We start from the raw sequence: 15,086 nt of genomic DNA, 5'->3' as shown, positions 1-15,086 counted from the left end.
ATTATTGGTGCCTTTTGATAAACAGGCATTCTTAACTTTAATGTAGTCCAATTTTTCAATATTTTCCTTAAGTGCTCTCTGCACTCTGTTTAGGAAATCTTTGCCCACCTCTAAGGCAGAATAAATGCTTCTGAGGTTTTTTTTGTAGAAGTTTTAGTGTTTCATCTGTCATATTTAGATCTTGTGACAATTAATTGGGGATACCCAACCCACATCCACTTCCCAAGTGATAACTTTAGCTCTCCTTCCATTTAGCTTTTAATTCAACATTGCCCAGTGGCTACTGTGGCTACATTATCATACAGCAGCTAAAGCAATAAGTAGCTTATGAAACTAGTGGGCCACATAGACTTAAGCAGACAATTAAAACATGAGAAACTTGTGCTCAGACAGGTCGGAATGAGATTGTGTTTTACCCCACATTACATTTCTTCTGTGAAGGCTTGTTTCACTGAGTTATTTAGACATCAATTTTTTTCTAATTATTTAATTACTTTTTAGATGATTATTTTTTAGATAATTAATTTTCTAAAACATTTAATTATCCTCTTTTAGATGATCAAACACCACTTTTAAAAGGTCCAAAGCCATTGTTTGATCAGTATTTTCTCTTGATATAAGAAGGTATTCCTGATACATTTCTGCTATTTAAAATTTTTTATTCCTCAAGAAGATAAAAATTCTCTCATATTTTTGATAGTTCTATGATTAAAAATTAATTCATCACCCTCAAGGCCTAATGTCTAAGTTAGTATCTTCACATTTCAGGCGAGTTAATCGAACCTCTGTCTGAATGTATTAAAGATTTAGTTGCTACTAAATGCTAAATATATATGTCCTTAGGCTAAATATCTCTTGGTGTATTTGTTTTCCATTGTTGTTTTTACAGGTTTGTAATTTACCTATTTAGGATTAATGACATGACAATTTTATTGCTTCTGAAATCCTAATAACCATTTTAGTGTTCATCACTGAAATACTTTCCTTTTCTTTGGATCACAGAAAATTTATTTAGGGTTGGTATATCTTGTCCATAGAAGACAAAATGTATTCCAACTTCTTTATTGTCATTGCTTAGTCTGCTTTCACCTTTAGGACTTTTGCCTAATATCCTAAAATATTGACAAAATATGACATAATTCTTTCATTTCACTGTCCATTAGCATTGTGAGCATAATGAGAATATGACTTCATGACAATTTGACTTAATTTTATGCCTTTTTCCCATAGCAATTCCCAAAAGACACAATCAATGAAGAAGTGATAGAATTTTTGGGTCCCTACTTTGAAATGGCAGACTACAACATCGAAACTGCTAAACGTGTATGTGGGAATGTGGCCGGCCTTTGCTCCTGGACCAAAGCCATGGCGTCCTTTTTTTCTATTAACAGAGAAGTGTTGCCTCTGAAGGTAAGCCTTCCAGGTAGAGCTGCATGGTATGTGCCTGTGAGGGGCCTCTAGGTCAACTGGGTCTTGACTTTTCATACAGCCCAGGAGTTTTCAGCCTTTGGTATTATTGTCCTCGGGTTCATGGGGACAGCAAGTGACAAAAAGGCTACACACAGGATGCTTCTTTCTGCTCTGTAATCCTGCTCCAGTCAGCATGGTGTGAGCCTTTAGGCACAGACGTTTTGTGAGGGAACTAAGCCCGTGTGGGCTGTTGGTAGTTTCCTATAAATTGCCAACTAAAAAAAAAAAAAAAAAGAAAGAAAAAAAAGAAACAAACACAGAAAACTATAGCACAGAATCCCCATGATAACATCCAAGGTCTTGAGCCAGGAATTCTGTAAAAGAGACAGGATTGACACATAGACATTGGTAGCCTTGATTTCACCTTTTGGTCCCAGAAGCATAGAATATGGGGAAAATTTGCTCACTTCTTTTCTAACGAATTCTAATTTTCTGCTTGTGAACATTTATATCAAGTTCACATGAAGATTTGGTCTTGACTTAACATAATTTGAAAAGACCCTAAGGATGGAACAAAGAGCAGGTATAACCAGGAGACATAACTGAGTGTTCTCAGCCTCTGAAGTGCTGGATGTTTGGTTTGCTGCCACCCCACACCTCTTGTGTCTTTTGCAGGCCAACCTGGTGGTGCAGGAGAATCGCTACGTCGTGGCCATGCAGGACCTGCAGAAGGCCCAGGAGGAGCTGAACGACAAGCAGGCAGAGCTTGATGTGGTGCAGGCCGAGTATGAACAGGCCATGACAGAAAAGCAGGTAACTGTCCCCTGGTGTGGGAGGGACCGTCACACTCCTCCACGCTGTGGCAATTCCTCTTCCTTTCTTGCTTTCTCTCGGCAGAGGTTTGGTTTAGATCAAGGCTTCATTGGATTTATACAAATGCAAGCACAGCACATCATCCTTCACTAAGGCTTGATGTTGTTTCTAGCAGACACTAAGGACCACTGGTGAGACGTCAGGGTGTACAGCCAAAATAGGAGTCAGCTCTGGAACGTGAACATTCTGAGTTTCCCTGTAATGGGGAAGATAACTACTTCTTACGTAGCTCATGTTTTTTCAAATCAGATCCTCCCACTTTATCTTATTTAATCTTTGAAACAATCTTTTAGGCAGGCTGAATAAATATCGTGCTTCTGTAAAGCACTGCATTGTGCTATTACTACAAAAGCAATTCATGTTCCTTATAGAGAATACACATAGGTAACCTGGACAGGACCACTCGAAATGTTTTGCTCTTTATCACTTCATATTTGAACATATGCCTCGAATTACATGTATTTAAAATTTATTTAAAACTGTTATGGACAATTAAGTACATACTGCTTTATAAATGGAATTTTTAACTTAATTATATATCATGATTACAAATTTTTATGAGATTATCATTTTTAAAATATATTTTATTGATTTTTTTTTACAGAGAGAAAGGGAGAGGGATAGAGAGCTAGAAACATCAATGAGAGAGAAACATCGACTAGCTGCCTCCTGCACAGCCCCCACCAGGGATGTGCCCTCAACCTATGTACATGCCCTTGACCAGAATCGAACCTGGGACCTTTCAGTCCACAGATCGATGCTCTATCCATTGAGCCAAACTGGTTTTGGCTATGAGATTATTATTTTTTAAAAAAATATATATTTTATTGATTTTATACAGAGAGGAAGGGAGAGAGATAGAGAGCCAGAAACATCGATGAAGAGAGAGAGTCATCGATCAGCTGCCTCTTGCACACCCCCCACTGGGGATATGCCCGCAACCAAGGTACATGCCCTTGACCAGAATCGAACCCGGGACCCTTCAGTCCCCAAGCCGACACTCTATCCATTGAGCCAAACCGGTCCCGGCAAGATTATTTTTAATGGCTTCAGAGTATTCTTATTTACAATGTACCATACTCCATTTAAATAATCCTCTATTGTTTTTTAGAATATACAGTTGACCCTTGACTACTGTGCATTTGAAATACATGGGTCCACTTATATATGGCCTTTTTTAAATAAATACACATAATGCTGTAAGTGTATTGTCTCTTCTTTATGACTTCTTTAATAACAGTTTCTTTTCTCTAACTTATATATATATATATATATATATATATATATATATATATATATATTATTATTATTATTATTAGAGGCCCAGTACATGAAATCTGTGCATTGGTAAGGTCCCTAGCAGCTGCTGGCTGCTGGTCAAGTACTTCTTCCCTTCTCCCGGCTGCCTGCTGCTCTGCAACTGGCCAGGGCCTCCTTCCCTTCCTGTGGCTGGCCCTGCTTCCTCATTGAACTCCCAGATGGACTTCTGGTTGAAGGGACAATTTGCATACTATACCTTTAGTATCCTATATAATAAAAGGGTAATATGCAAATTGACCCTAATGATGGAACAACAGAACGACCGCTCTACCAGTCACTATGAGGTGCACTGACCGCTTTTCAGTTCCTCCCCCATTCATCAGGCTCTGATCACCTGGCGAACAGGGAACTGGGGGTGGGTGGTGGGTCGGCTGTGGGCAGCCACGAAAGATGCCCCTGATTGCAGGCCAGGCCTAGGGACCATACCTGTGCACAAATTTCATGCACTGGGCCTCTAGTATAGGATAACATTTAACATACAAAATATGTGTTGACTTTATGTTATCAGTGAAACTTTCAGTCTATAATAGACTATTAGTAATTAAGTTTTTGGGGTTTCAAAAGTTATTATGAATATTCAACTTTGTAGGATGTTGGTTCCCCCAACCTTCACATTGTTCAAAGGCCAACTGTAAATGCTCTCTCTCCCTCTCTCTCTCTCTCTCTCTCTCTCTCTCTCTCTCTATATATATATATATATATATATATATATATATATATGTATGTTATGATGTAAATATATATAATTATTATACACGAACTTCTAGGGACTGGTTACACAGATAAATCTTTATCCATATCTATCATTATTTCATAAGTATAAATTTTTACAAGTAGAATTAACAATTGTCCTTTAAACATAGAGAGTCAGAACCATTTATTTTTAATAACTAAGCACCCAGTGGCAACAGTATGAGGAAGTCTGGTTAAAGGACTTCATTGACACAAGGAGCAGCAGGGAGGGATTGCTGAGTCAAGTGTGGCTGGAGTTTGAGAAGGAGCTTCAGAACCCCACAATTTGAAGATAATCTCAAGTTTCACCTGATGTGAAAAGACATGTAGTGTAGATAAAGCGATAATGATGCTGGAACTTTAACATCAGAAGTTGTTCTAATTTTAAAATAAGTATACCAGTATATATTTCTTTATGTTTTTTTTTGTGTGTGTGATTTATGATATTATCATGCATGCTTGTATTTTATTTCTACTTTTCTTTTAGAGAAATCATAAATGATACAAATTTCCATGATTTCTCAGTTGTTCATGTCTAGGGAGGGCCTGTTGGCTCAGGGCCCCACATGAGAAATCCATTCAAGTTCCTTAAAGAGAGGCTTAGTCAGACACAGGCACACGGGAACGGAATCATATGCTTTCCAGGAAATGAATGGCTCAAATGTCTCAGAAAGGCAGATCATATATAATGTTTTAGGCAGAATTTTCCAGCCAGAGGCTGTATTTATCTAAACAAAAGTTCTCTCCTGGTTTGACTTTTTTTAGACCTTGCTTGAAGATGCCGAGCGGTGCAGACATAAGATGCAGACTGCGTCTGCACTGATCGGTGGCTTGGCAGGAGAAAAAGAAAGATGGACAGAGCAGAGTAAAGAGTTTGCTGCACAAACTAAAAGACTTGTAGGTATGTAAATTCCTGTATTAATGAGGTCATGTGTTGAGTGTGATAGGAGTTAGCAAATTTAAGCTGTAATCAAAATACAAACTCTATTACTTTAAAGTCCTATGTGTGTGTGTGTGTGTGTGTGTGTGTGTGTGAGAGAGAGAGAGAGAGAGAGAGAGAGAGAGAGAGAGAGAGAGAGAGAGAGAGAGAGAGACTCTGAGACTGCAGTGTTTCAAAAGAATGAATATTGGTCTGACAATCCATGCAGTCCGTATTGAATGTGTTTATGACCTTTAAACCTCTTATTATCTGGACATTGAATTCTATGAATGAAAGATTATATTGACCAAGATCACTTTGAATATAGGCTCTGACTTCTAAGTATTGTATCTTAAACTCAGAAGTCATCCTTCCAAATCCAACAAGAGTCAAAATTCTCCAGTGCTTGGTTATAGCAGCCAAACCTTGGTGGGACATTTGAACCCTGTTTAACAGTCAACCAAACTACCTCTTATTCATCAAGGCACAGCAACATGTGGTGACGATTTGGTTCTGGAATTTAGTTTAAAAGAATGTTTTTTTTTTCATTTTTAATATTCTACACAAGTACAAGTCTGATCATAAAGTATTTCAGTGGTGTTTGTTTTCCATTTTAGGGGATGTATTGTTGGCCACGGCTTTTCTGTCTTATTCTGGTCCATTTAACCAAGAATTTCGCAATCTGATGTTAAATGACTGGCAGAAGGAAATGAAAGCCCGGGAGATTCCATTTGCTGACAATCTGAATCTCAATGAGATGTTGATTGATGCTCCTACGATTAGTGAATGGAACCTCCAAGGCCTACCAAATGACGATTTATCTATTCAGAACGGAATTATTGTCACAAAGGCATCTCGCTATCCTTTGTTAATTGATCCGCAGACTCAAGGCAAGATCTGGATTAAAAATAAAGAAAGCCAAAATGAACTCCAGGTAATTTGTGTTTGGGTATATTTTTGTTAATAGTCAAGTTTTATTGCCCCAGAACAACAAGTATCCAAGAATAATGAAAATATTTGTTATTTAGAAATAATTGTATCTATCTATCTATCTATCTATCTATCTATCATCTATCTATCTATCTTTATCTTATTAACAGAGCAGTTTTTTGTTAAATTTACTTATTGGTTTATTTTATTAATTTATAATTACTGCCACATCTATAAGAATAAAGATGTAATATGCAAATGGTGGTTACGCCGTGAAGTGTAACTACCAACCAAGTAACCACTGGATCAGGGATCAGCAGTAGGGTGGGGCACCGAGCTACAAGCAGTTGGTGGAGAGTTATAGGAGGGGGCAGGGCAGCAAGCTATGGGGAGGGGGTGTGGCTGGGAGAGCTACAAGAGAGCAGGGCAGCTAGTGGAGAGCTATTAGAGGGCAACAGTTACTGGCGAGCTACTAGTAGCATTATATTAGTTTCAGGTGTTCAACATAATGATCCAATGTTTATATACTTTACAAAGTGATATAGAATATTAGATATTAATATTTAGATATTGATATTTAGAAATCATTTCTAAAAATTGCATTATTTGCCTTAGTATTGATTGCTACTAATGATACCTTTTGAAGGCCTCAGACTCTCTTCTGTTAGGGTCCAAGGCTCTCTTTGATAAACAGAGCAGGAGTTGTGTCACACTAAATGACAGCACTTTATAAGGACCCTTTGTAATTATTCCCTGGTTATTTACCACAAAAGTGATGGTGAGGGAGAGGCAGCATTGCCACCCAGAGATGTTTTGTGCTTCCCAGTAAAGGGAAAAGAATGGGAAGGGTTTAAGCTTTCTGTACCCCTTCACACCAACTATGCCAGCAGGGGTCCTCAAACTTTTTAAAGTGGAGGCCAGATCACGGTCCCTCAGAGAGCTGGAGGGCCGGACTATATGAACTACTAATTCCTACTGTAACACCTTGGCTGCGCTCACTGCCCAAAAAACCTGGCGGGCCGGATCAGACTCCTCTGCGGGCCGCATGTGGCCTGCGGGCCGTAGTTTGAAGACCCCTGAACTATGGTTTCAAGTCAGGATCTCTGAATTCTCTGTACCTGCCTCCGGTGACAGAATGCTTAGGCTCAGCTTTCTGTGAATTATCTCTCTGTGTTGCATCATGATATCTCTGTCAAGAGCAACATTTTGATCTGGTTTCTAGATTACATCTCTAAACCACAAGTACTTCAGGAACCACCTGGAGGACAGTCTTTCTCTGGGAAGGCCCTTGCTGATCGAGGATGTTGGGGAGGAACTAGATCCAGCCCTGGAAAATGTTTTGGAGAGGAACTTCATTAAGACTGGATCTACCTTTAAGGTGGGTTAAGCCTTTTGATAAATTGTACAGAACAGTTACCATGAGACCAGGTCAATGTGACATAGATGAAATTTTCTCAAAAGGCAGTAAGTAACTCAAATTTGAGTCCGGGGCAAGAGGCATTTGCTTTGTTTTCCTACACTTCCTGAGTTGGTATTAAAGCCTTCAGGAGTAGTCCCTTTAGGATTATCTACTTGACATGTGTAAAAAAGTCTGACTCCATTTTGATGTTTGACTGTGGACAGTTTTCAAGCCCCATCATGCCTCTTTCCCTTTCTGTCCCAAATATGGACAAGCTGTGAAGAAAATCTGGGTACTCTCTCTGTCCTTTGGCACTGGTGGAAAATTAACATCATGAAACTCCCTGTCAATGCCCATTATTTGAACCATCATTCCAGCCCCATGCCCTCACCACCACAAAATCCTAAAACAACTCCCCCCTGACCATCTCAAGAGAATTTTTGGACCTGCTTGGGAGCCTACCCTAATCTCCCAGAAAATGTCATTATGCGAGTAGTAAGTTTTTCTATCTAAAAGGATATTTGACTCCATCAGTCTAGTCTTCTGAATTGGTGATAAATTCTGTATTTATTGCATGGTATACATTGAACTTTCTCCTCTCCTCTCCTCTCCTCTCCTCTCCTCTCCTCTCCTCTCCTCTCCTCTCCTCTCCTCTCCTCTCCTCTCCTCTCCTCTCCTCTCCTTCTCTCCCCACCCATCCCCTCCCCTCCCCCTCCCTCCTTTCCTCTCTTCCTCCCTCCCTTCCTTTCTTCCTTCCGGCTTGAAGTCATATGAATGCCTGAGATTCATTTTATTTTTAGTATAAATTATCTCTAGGTACATAATTGCTTATAGCAATACTTGATCCTATACAGAAAGACACAGTAAGATGTAACTTTGTTTTATTACTTTTAACTTTCTTTTTACTAAAAAAGGTAAAAGTCAGTGACAAGGAAGTAGATGTGATGGATGGCTTCAAACTCTACATTACCACCAAACTGCCCAACCCAGCCTACACCCCTGAAATAAGTGCTCGAACCTCCATCATTGACTTCACTGTCACCATGAAAGGTCTAGAAGACCAGTTACTGGGTAGAGTCATTCTCACAGAGAAACAGGTGAGTGAAGTATGGTCACACCCTCTTCTGCATTATATTGTGATTCTTTCATTAATGAAAACAATGTGAAAAAAGTTGTAATAGGATTGTGTTCCTGTTTTATTCTGTAGTTTTTTCATTATTATTTCCCAAGTGTCTTAGATAACTGCTAACCAATATCCACTTAACATATTTCATCTGCATCTCATAAATCACATACCTATCATCACTTGATTTCATAAAGATAAGTGATATAACTATGAGAATATCAGTCTTATTTTCAGTCTCATTATTCTGATTTTTTATTTATTTTCCTGAAGAGTTTGTTCTATTATGAGTTCTATGGACTTTTAGCTTTCTAGTACATGTCTAGATTTTTTCTTTCATTCAATTAATTTGTGATACTTTTGGAATCTAAAATTAAAATGCTTCACTCAAGTAACACCAAACATTCTTAGTTCATATTTGCTATTTAAGAATGTTCTGTGTATGCTGTGAGAAGATAGAGTTTCACTGAGCTCAATTATGCTATATAAGGATAACCAGATCTCTCTCTCTCTCTCTCTCTCTCCTTTTTTATGGGGTAACTAATACTCAATGAATAATGGTCAATAATATAGAAACCTCCCTGTTCTGAATCAGCATTTTCTCTAGGGAATGTATGAGTCTTAGGCAGAGAAATCTAGAGGATTTTAGCGGATTTTAATAGGACTGCTTTGGTGAAACCAGATGGACTCTGAAAGTTACTATTGATTTTCTTCTGGATCCTTAGTTTACTTTTTGGCACCTGCTACACTAACCTACAGATTTATTTTGGTTAAATTGGCAGAATTTTTGGGGTCTGCCATCCCATTACTTTTACCTTTTTTGTATATTGTATCATGCTTGAGCCCTTCCACAAATAAAATATCAGGAAATAAAAAATGGCAAGAACGGATGCCAGGATGCCTGCCATACACTAGCTATCAGGTGATAGCACCTTCAGAATATGTATGTACTTGTTCGTTTTTGGCATCTCAGGGGAGGTAGTTGAGGAAGCTGAGCGCTGCTGTGTCATGATGGCAGGAAGGACTGGGCATCTTGATCCACGGGTTGTAATGTCTTCGGGGCAGGACCCAAGGCCATGTTTGAGGCTCTCCCTCACCGGTGGCCCTGGCCTCAGGGAGATAAGGGACTCTGATGACAGTTTGAATAATATCCTCATCCTTGGTTTTCTTTCCATTCAGCTCAGATGAATAGAGTCTCCTTAGAAAATTATTTAGCCTGACAGATTGTGGTGGCAACAAAACAGAAGAGCCCAGTGCTGAGCTGTGATTGTGGCCACGGAGGCTTGAGATGAAGCGAGGAGCAATTTAAGCTCCTTTGAAAACAAGACTACAAACAGCTTTGAAAAGGCAATAAGGAACCCTGGCCCAGCCTCTTTCTTACTTCCTGGGAAAGTTGAATGTTATCTCATTATCAGAATCCATTCCAGTCTCGCAGTAAACCATTCTTACAGAGTGTGGTCAGAGTAAACACGACAGTCATTCCTTACAATAGTAGAGGGTCTCTTACCCTGAACCACATTATAATACAACATGCAACCAGTATTTTCTTTTCTCTAAAGCAAAGTCTCCCTCCTGCTGGACTTAATTTTGGAGGATTTTAAGTGGCATACATTTCACCAGCAGCTTGTTATTTTGCAGCTTCTGTTCTTCCCACCGTATCCCCGAATCTGCTCTGATGACTGTCTGTCCGGCCTGGGTGGTGGCACGTGGCTCTGAGGTGGCCTCTGGTGCTTTCTGGGCATTGCCTATAATCTAGTGACTCAGTTGAGAAGAGCCCATGTCTGTGTCCTGTGAACACAAACATAAAAAGTTTTCTTAGGTTTAAATTGTTCCTTTGACTTTATTGATGATGTAGTTAGTCTCCCTGTGATCACTTTTTGGGTGATTTTGAATATGAATGTAAAATGTCAATATAAAATGTTGTAGAGCCAAGGGGGGTATTGGAAGCTAGGAAGGTCCCACCGATGGGAAGTTGATGTTGGAAAGCATCTAAGAAAATCCCTTAAATGCAGGGCTGAAACAAATGGTGAGCATCTTCAGTCGGCATGAGCTATGCATTCACCGGTCTGTAGGTTCTTCATGTGGAAGGTGGCTTGGAGCTGCAAGGAAAAGACCACTATTCTCTGGTTCCATCATTTACCAGCTTCCTAGTGTCCCGGGAACACAGGTAGTGAGGAGGCCTCTCACAGGGAATCTGGTCTCAGGAATGCTCAGCTGTTCAGCTGGCTTTTGTCAGCCTCAGAAACCAAAGGAAACCCGAGAGCCTGTGAAGGCAAGGAAGGCAGACTTTTGAACTCACCTTACACTTTTCTGTGTGCTTCAAGGCAGTCATTTTAAATGTGTGAGCTATTCAAGTTCACACCAAGGCCATATTCAATTGTTGACCTGATTGATGTACCTGTGAGTAGATTCAGACAGCCTCTGTTGTCACCTGAAGGTGATGGATCGGGACCATTTGAAGCAGGCAGCAAACCAGTAGCCCTCTAGCAGCTTTCCTTTAAAGAAAACCCAGTCTCCTAGGCTCACTCTGACCTTGGTCCTAGAGAACAGGCGGAAACTCAAAGAGACCTCTGCAGAATTAGGAGAAAAATACTAATATCAATTAACAACTTCTACTGTCACGCAATGCAGAGCCTCGGGGGTGATTGTTGTTTAGAATTCCGGATGAGCAGACAGGCAGATGATTGATTTCCTTTGGAGGTAGAGGAGCCTGAACCTGGTGGAGCTGATATGGGAAGTCATTTAATAAAGACACTAAACAGACAGTGTTATTGCCAGCTCACTGGTAGGAGAGAAAAAATAAATCTGTTTCCGAGTTCTGTTGTTTAATCTTTCTGTTTTAATTAGCAATGTAAAGTGCAGAAGAGAAGGAATCTTAGGGAATGAAAGCCTGGGTGATAACTTGGAAATGAGAAGTCTGAAAAGCTGTCATCTCTTTTTTGTTATCGATTTCAAACCTTTGGTTTCAGGTGCCATTTGTGTACCCAAAGGATTTTAGTTTTCATTTGCATCTTTGTTGAATCCCTTAATTTTTGAGCATGTAATTAATAAATAGTACATTTCCTGAAATTGTATTGAATAACTGCTGTGTTTTCTTATTCACTTCGGGGATACTTTCCACAGTTTATATAAATTTTTACATTGTAGCCTTAGGATATAGAATACAGAGCATACATGTTTACTGTTGTGTGTGTGCATATGTGTGTGTGTGTGTGTGTGTGTGTATGTGTGTGTACGAGATAATCTCTTTGTGGGAAAAATGCATATAGACAAAATTATTTTGATTAATTTTTCTCCTTCATATTAATCTGAAAAAGAACTAGAAATAAATTTAAATCAGTTATACAAATTAAAATATGCCCATAACCTTATCCCAAAGTATTTTTAAATCTTGAGTGAAAAGCAAGCAGCAATTGTTCTATTTTCTTTCAAAGATAACTTTCTTTTCCCCACAACTATGGTCTGTTCTAAGTATTCAGTCACTTTTGTACATGTAAGACATATTTTGCTTTTGTAATCCCAAATTTTACTTTAAATTGAATTGTTTCTTTTGCAGTATATTATTCATTGCTTTCAAGCTTTGGGGAAAATGTAGTGATTAGCCTTATTTCTAGCCTTTGGCAATATAAATGTAATACTGTAATTGACAAATTTATTTTAAATAATGTCAACAATAGTATTAAATTGACTACACCATCTCAATAATAGTTAAGCTTTTATTCACTACTTTTTAAATCAGGAATTAAATAATTTGCCACTTATTGAATGTATTACTAATAACTGTGTTTATTTTATTAATAATGGTTTTTAAAGCAACCTGGAGGCATAATTTCGGTCTCAATCCCATATATAGGTAGTAACAGGTTGTGTGAAGCATATTGAGAATTTTGGCCTTTTCCCAAAAGGTAGGGAGATCTCCTGAATGACTAGGAGCAGAAAAGGGAGACCAACTGTGGTAAGAGTAGGCCACCATGGAATACTTAATAGTTAATGCCCAGTTAGGGCAGGGGCTATGCAATTGGGGGTTGGGATGGCAGAAGAAAAACTGTTGCTCAGAAAACTTCCCAGTAAGACTTGAGGCGGCTTTTGTTTTTTCAGTCCCTGCTCTCATTTTCTGCAGACAGGGAAGCACATATCCTGAGCATGAGTGCAAGGGTATAAAGTCCTCCTTTTAAAAATCCCCTTTCATCTATATCATTATGCTTTTATGATAGTATATGAAATCTAAAGTATGACTTTTTGGGCCAACTTGTGATTTTATTTTTCAAACTACTCATTTCTAAGTAAACATTTTAATTTTTCTGAAAATCCATAAGGGAAATGAAACAAGGGAGGGGATAGAAGGGAAGAGACACATTCTGAGCAGCTATTCATCCAGTTGATGTTTTAGCTGCTTTAATAGGGATAAAGCTATTTTTATGTCCATTTTTCAGATGAAGAAACTGAGGTTTATAGAGTTGTGTAACATGGCCAAGTTCATGCAGTTTGGATTCAAACATGTCTTTTTATGTCAAAACCATCACTCCTCCCACTGCTCTATTCCTTCTCTTACCTGTCTTCAGGTGAGGACTTTTATAAAGCTTACATTGAGGAATTCAGAAATAATGGTGTTAGTGTGAAATTTTGGATTATGGCAATGAAAATAATTGAAGTTTTCACCCTTTAGTTTTATTATCATTATATTTTGTAGTGTAAACATGGTGTGAATGTTTTTATTTTTTATTTTTATTATAACTGCTTTTGGAAAGAAATTTTATGGTGGTTTTTAAATATCACTTGTTTGTACTAATTTCTACATTACTTCAAAATTGAGATTCTCATCTAGTGAATAAATAAATTAAAATAACTACTCAGGAAGCTTCCAAATATAGCTAAGTAACAGATGGAAACAAAGCTAATAAGAGCAGGTTTTGCTTGAGTTGCTACATCTCAAAGATTAAGAATTGATGTAAGAACAAAGCTTTTGTTTTACTTGAAGTTTTCCTTTTCTAGAATATTACCAGACCTAACATGTTGTGCTCAGACCATGAGTTGGGAGCCTGGTAGGAGCCTACCCACCATAACTGTTCAGTCAATGGGGGTTAACTGGCTAGAATAGAAAGCAGAGGCCAGTGGTCTTGCTCTTTCCCTTAATGCAATTGTGTTACCACAATCTTTTTTTTTTTTTTTTTTTAATAAATTTTTATTGTTCATATTATTACAAGTGTTCCTTTCCCCCCCCTTCCCACCCCACCCTCTGCCCTTTCCCCACTCCCCATTGTCCTCTTCCATAGGTGCACAATTTATGTTCAGTCTCTTCCCACATTCCCCTCTCCCCTTTTCCCCAAGAATCATCAGTTCACTCCCCTTCCATACCTCTGATTCTATTATATTCAACAGTTAATATTGTTCATCAGATTTTTTTTAATTTCCTTAGTTTTTAGATTCACTTGTTGATAGTTACGTATTTGTTGTTCATAATTTTTATCTTTATTTACTTTCTCTTCTGAAAGAACCCCCTTCAGCAATTCATATAATTCTGGTTTGGTGGTGATGAACTCCTTTAGCTTTTTTTTTATTAGTGAAGCTCTTTATCTGACCTTCGATTCTGAGTGATAGCTTTGTTGGGTAGAGTATTTTTGGCTGTAGGTTCTTGCTATTCATCACCTTGAATATTTCTTGCCATTCCCGTCTGGCCTGCATGGTTTCTGTTGAGAAATCAGCTGACAATCGTATAGGTGCTCCTTTATAGGTAACCACCTGCTTAGCTCTTGCTGCTTTTAATATTCTCTCTTTGTCCTTTGCTCTTGGAATCTTAATTATGATTTGTCTTGGTGTGGTCCTCTTTGGATTCCTCTTATTTGGAGTTCTGTGTGCTTCCTGGACTTGTAAGTCCAATTCTTTCCCCAGGTGGGGGAAGTTTTCTGTCACTATTTCTTTCAGTATGTTTTCAATATCTTGCTCTCTCTCATCTTCTGGGACCCCCATGATTCTGATGTTGGATTGTTTGAAGTTGTCCCAGAGGTTTCTTACATTATCTTCAATTTTCTGGATTCTCTTGCCTTCTAGCTTCTGCAGAGGAGTGTCTTCTGGCTCTTTATGTTCCAAATCTTTGACTTGATTCTTGCGATCTTCTATTCTGTTTTTAGGACTCTGTATAATATTTTTTATTTCAGACAATATATTCTTTATTTCTTGTTGATCCCTTAGCATTTCTTGTTGATCCCTTTTCATATCCTCATAGGTCTCATTTATTTTATCGGCCTTTTCTAGGAGTCTCTTGAAAAACCTTATAAGTGTGGTTTTGAACTCTATATCCAGTCGCTTTTCGTCCTCCATTTCTTTCGTTTGTGATCTATTTGGTTTAGGCATTTTCGCAGGCAGCTTTTCAGATGGGGTGG

General features: G+C 38.5%; 1 protein-coding gene across 4 annotated transcripts in view; it reads left to right on the top strand.

Annotated features, from left to right (window-relative positions):
- DNAH5 (dynein axonemal heavy chain 5) overlaps positions 1–15,086 on the top strand; it is a 210,628-nt gene that overhangs the window by 168,105 nt on the left and 27,437 nt on the right. For all 4 annotated transcript variants that reach the window (XM_084881713.1, XM_084881712.1, XM_084881711.1 and 1 more), the window contains 6 exons: positions 1,231–1,410; positions 2,086–2,223; positions 5,101–5,236; positions 5,872–6,188; positions 7,407–7,562; positions 8,498–8,680. In XM_084881713.1, coding sequence (XP_084737839.1) covers positions 1,231–1,410; positions 2,086–2,223; positions 5,101–5,236; positions 5,872–6,188; positions 7,407–7,562; positions 8,498–8,680 — 1,110 coding nt within the window. The remainder of the gene's footprint in view (positions 1–1,230; positions 1,411–2,085; positions 2,224–5,100; positions 5,237–5,871; positions 6,189–7,406; positions 7,563–8,497; positions 8,681–15,086) is intronic.

Source organism: Pipistrellus hanaki, assembly GCF_964339955.1.
Source record: "Pipistrellus hanaki genome assembly, chromosome: 4".
In the NCBI taxonomy this organism is placed as follows: Eukaryota; Metazoa; Chordata; class Mammalia; order Chiroptera; family Vespertilionidae; genus Pipistrellus; species Pipistrellus hanaki.
This window is presented reverse-complemented; position numbering and strand designations above follow the sequence as displayed.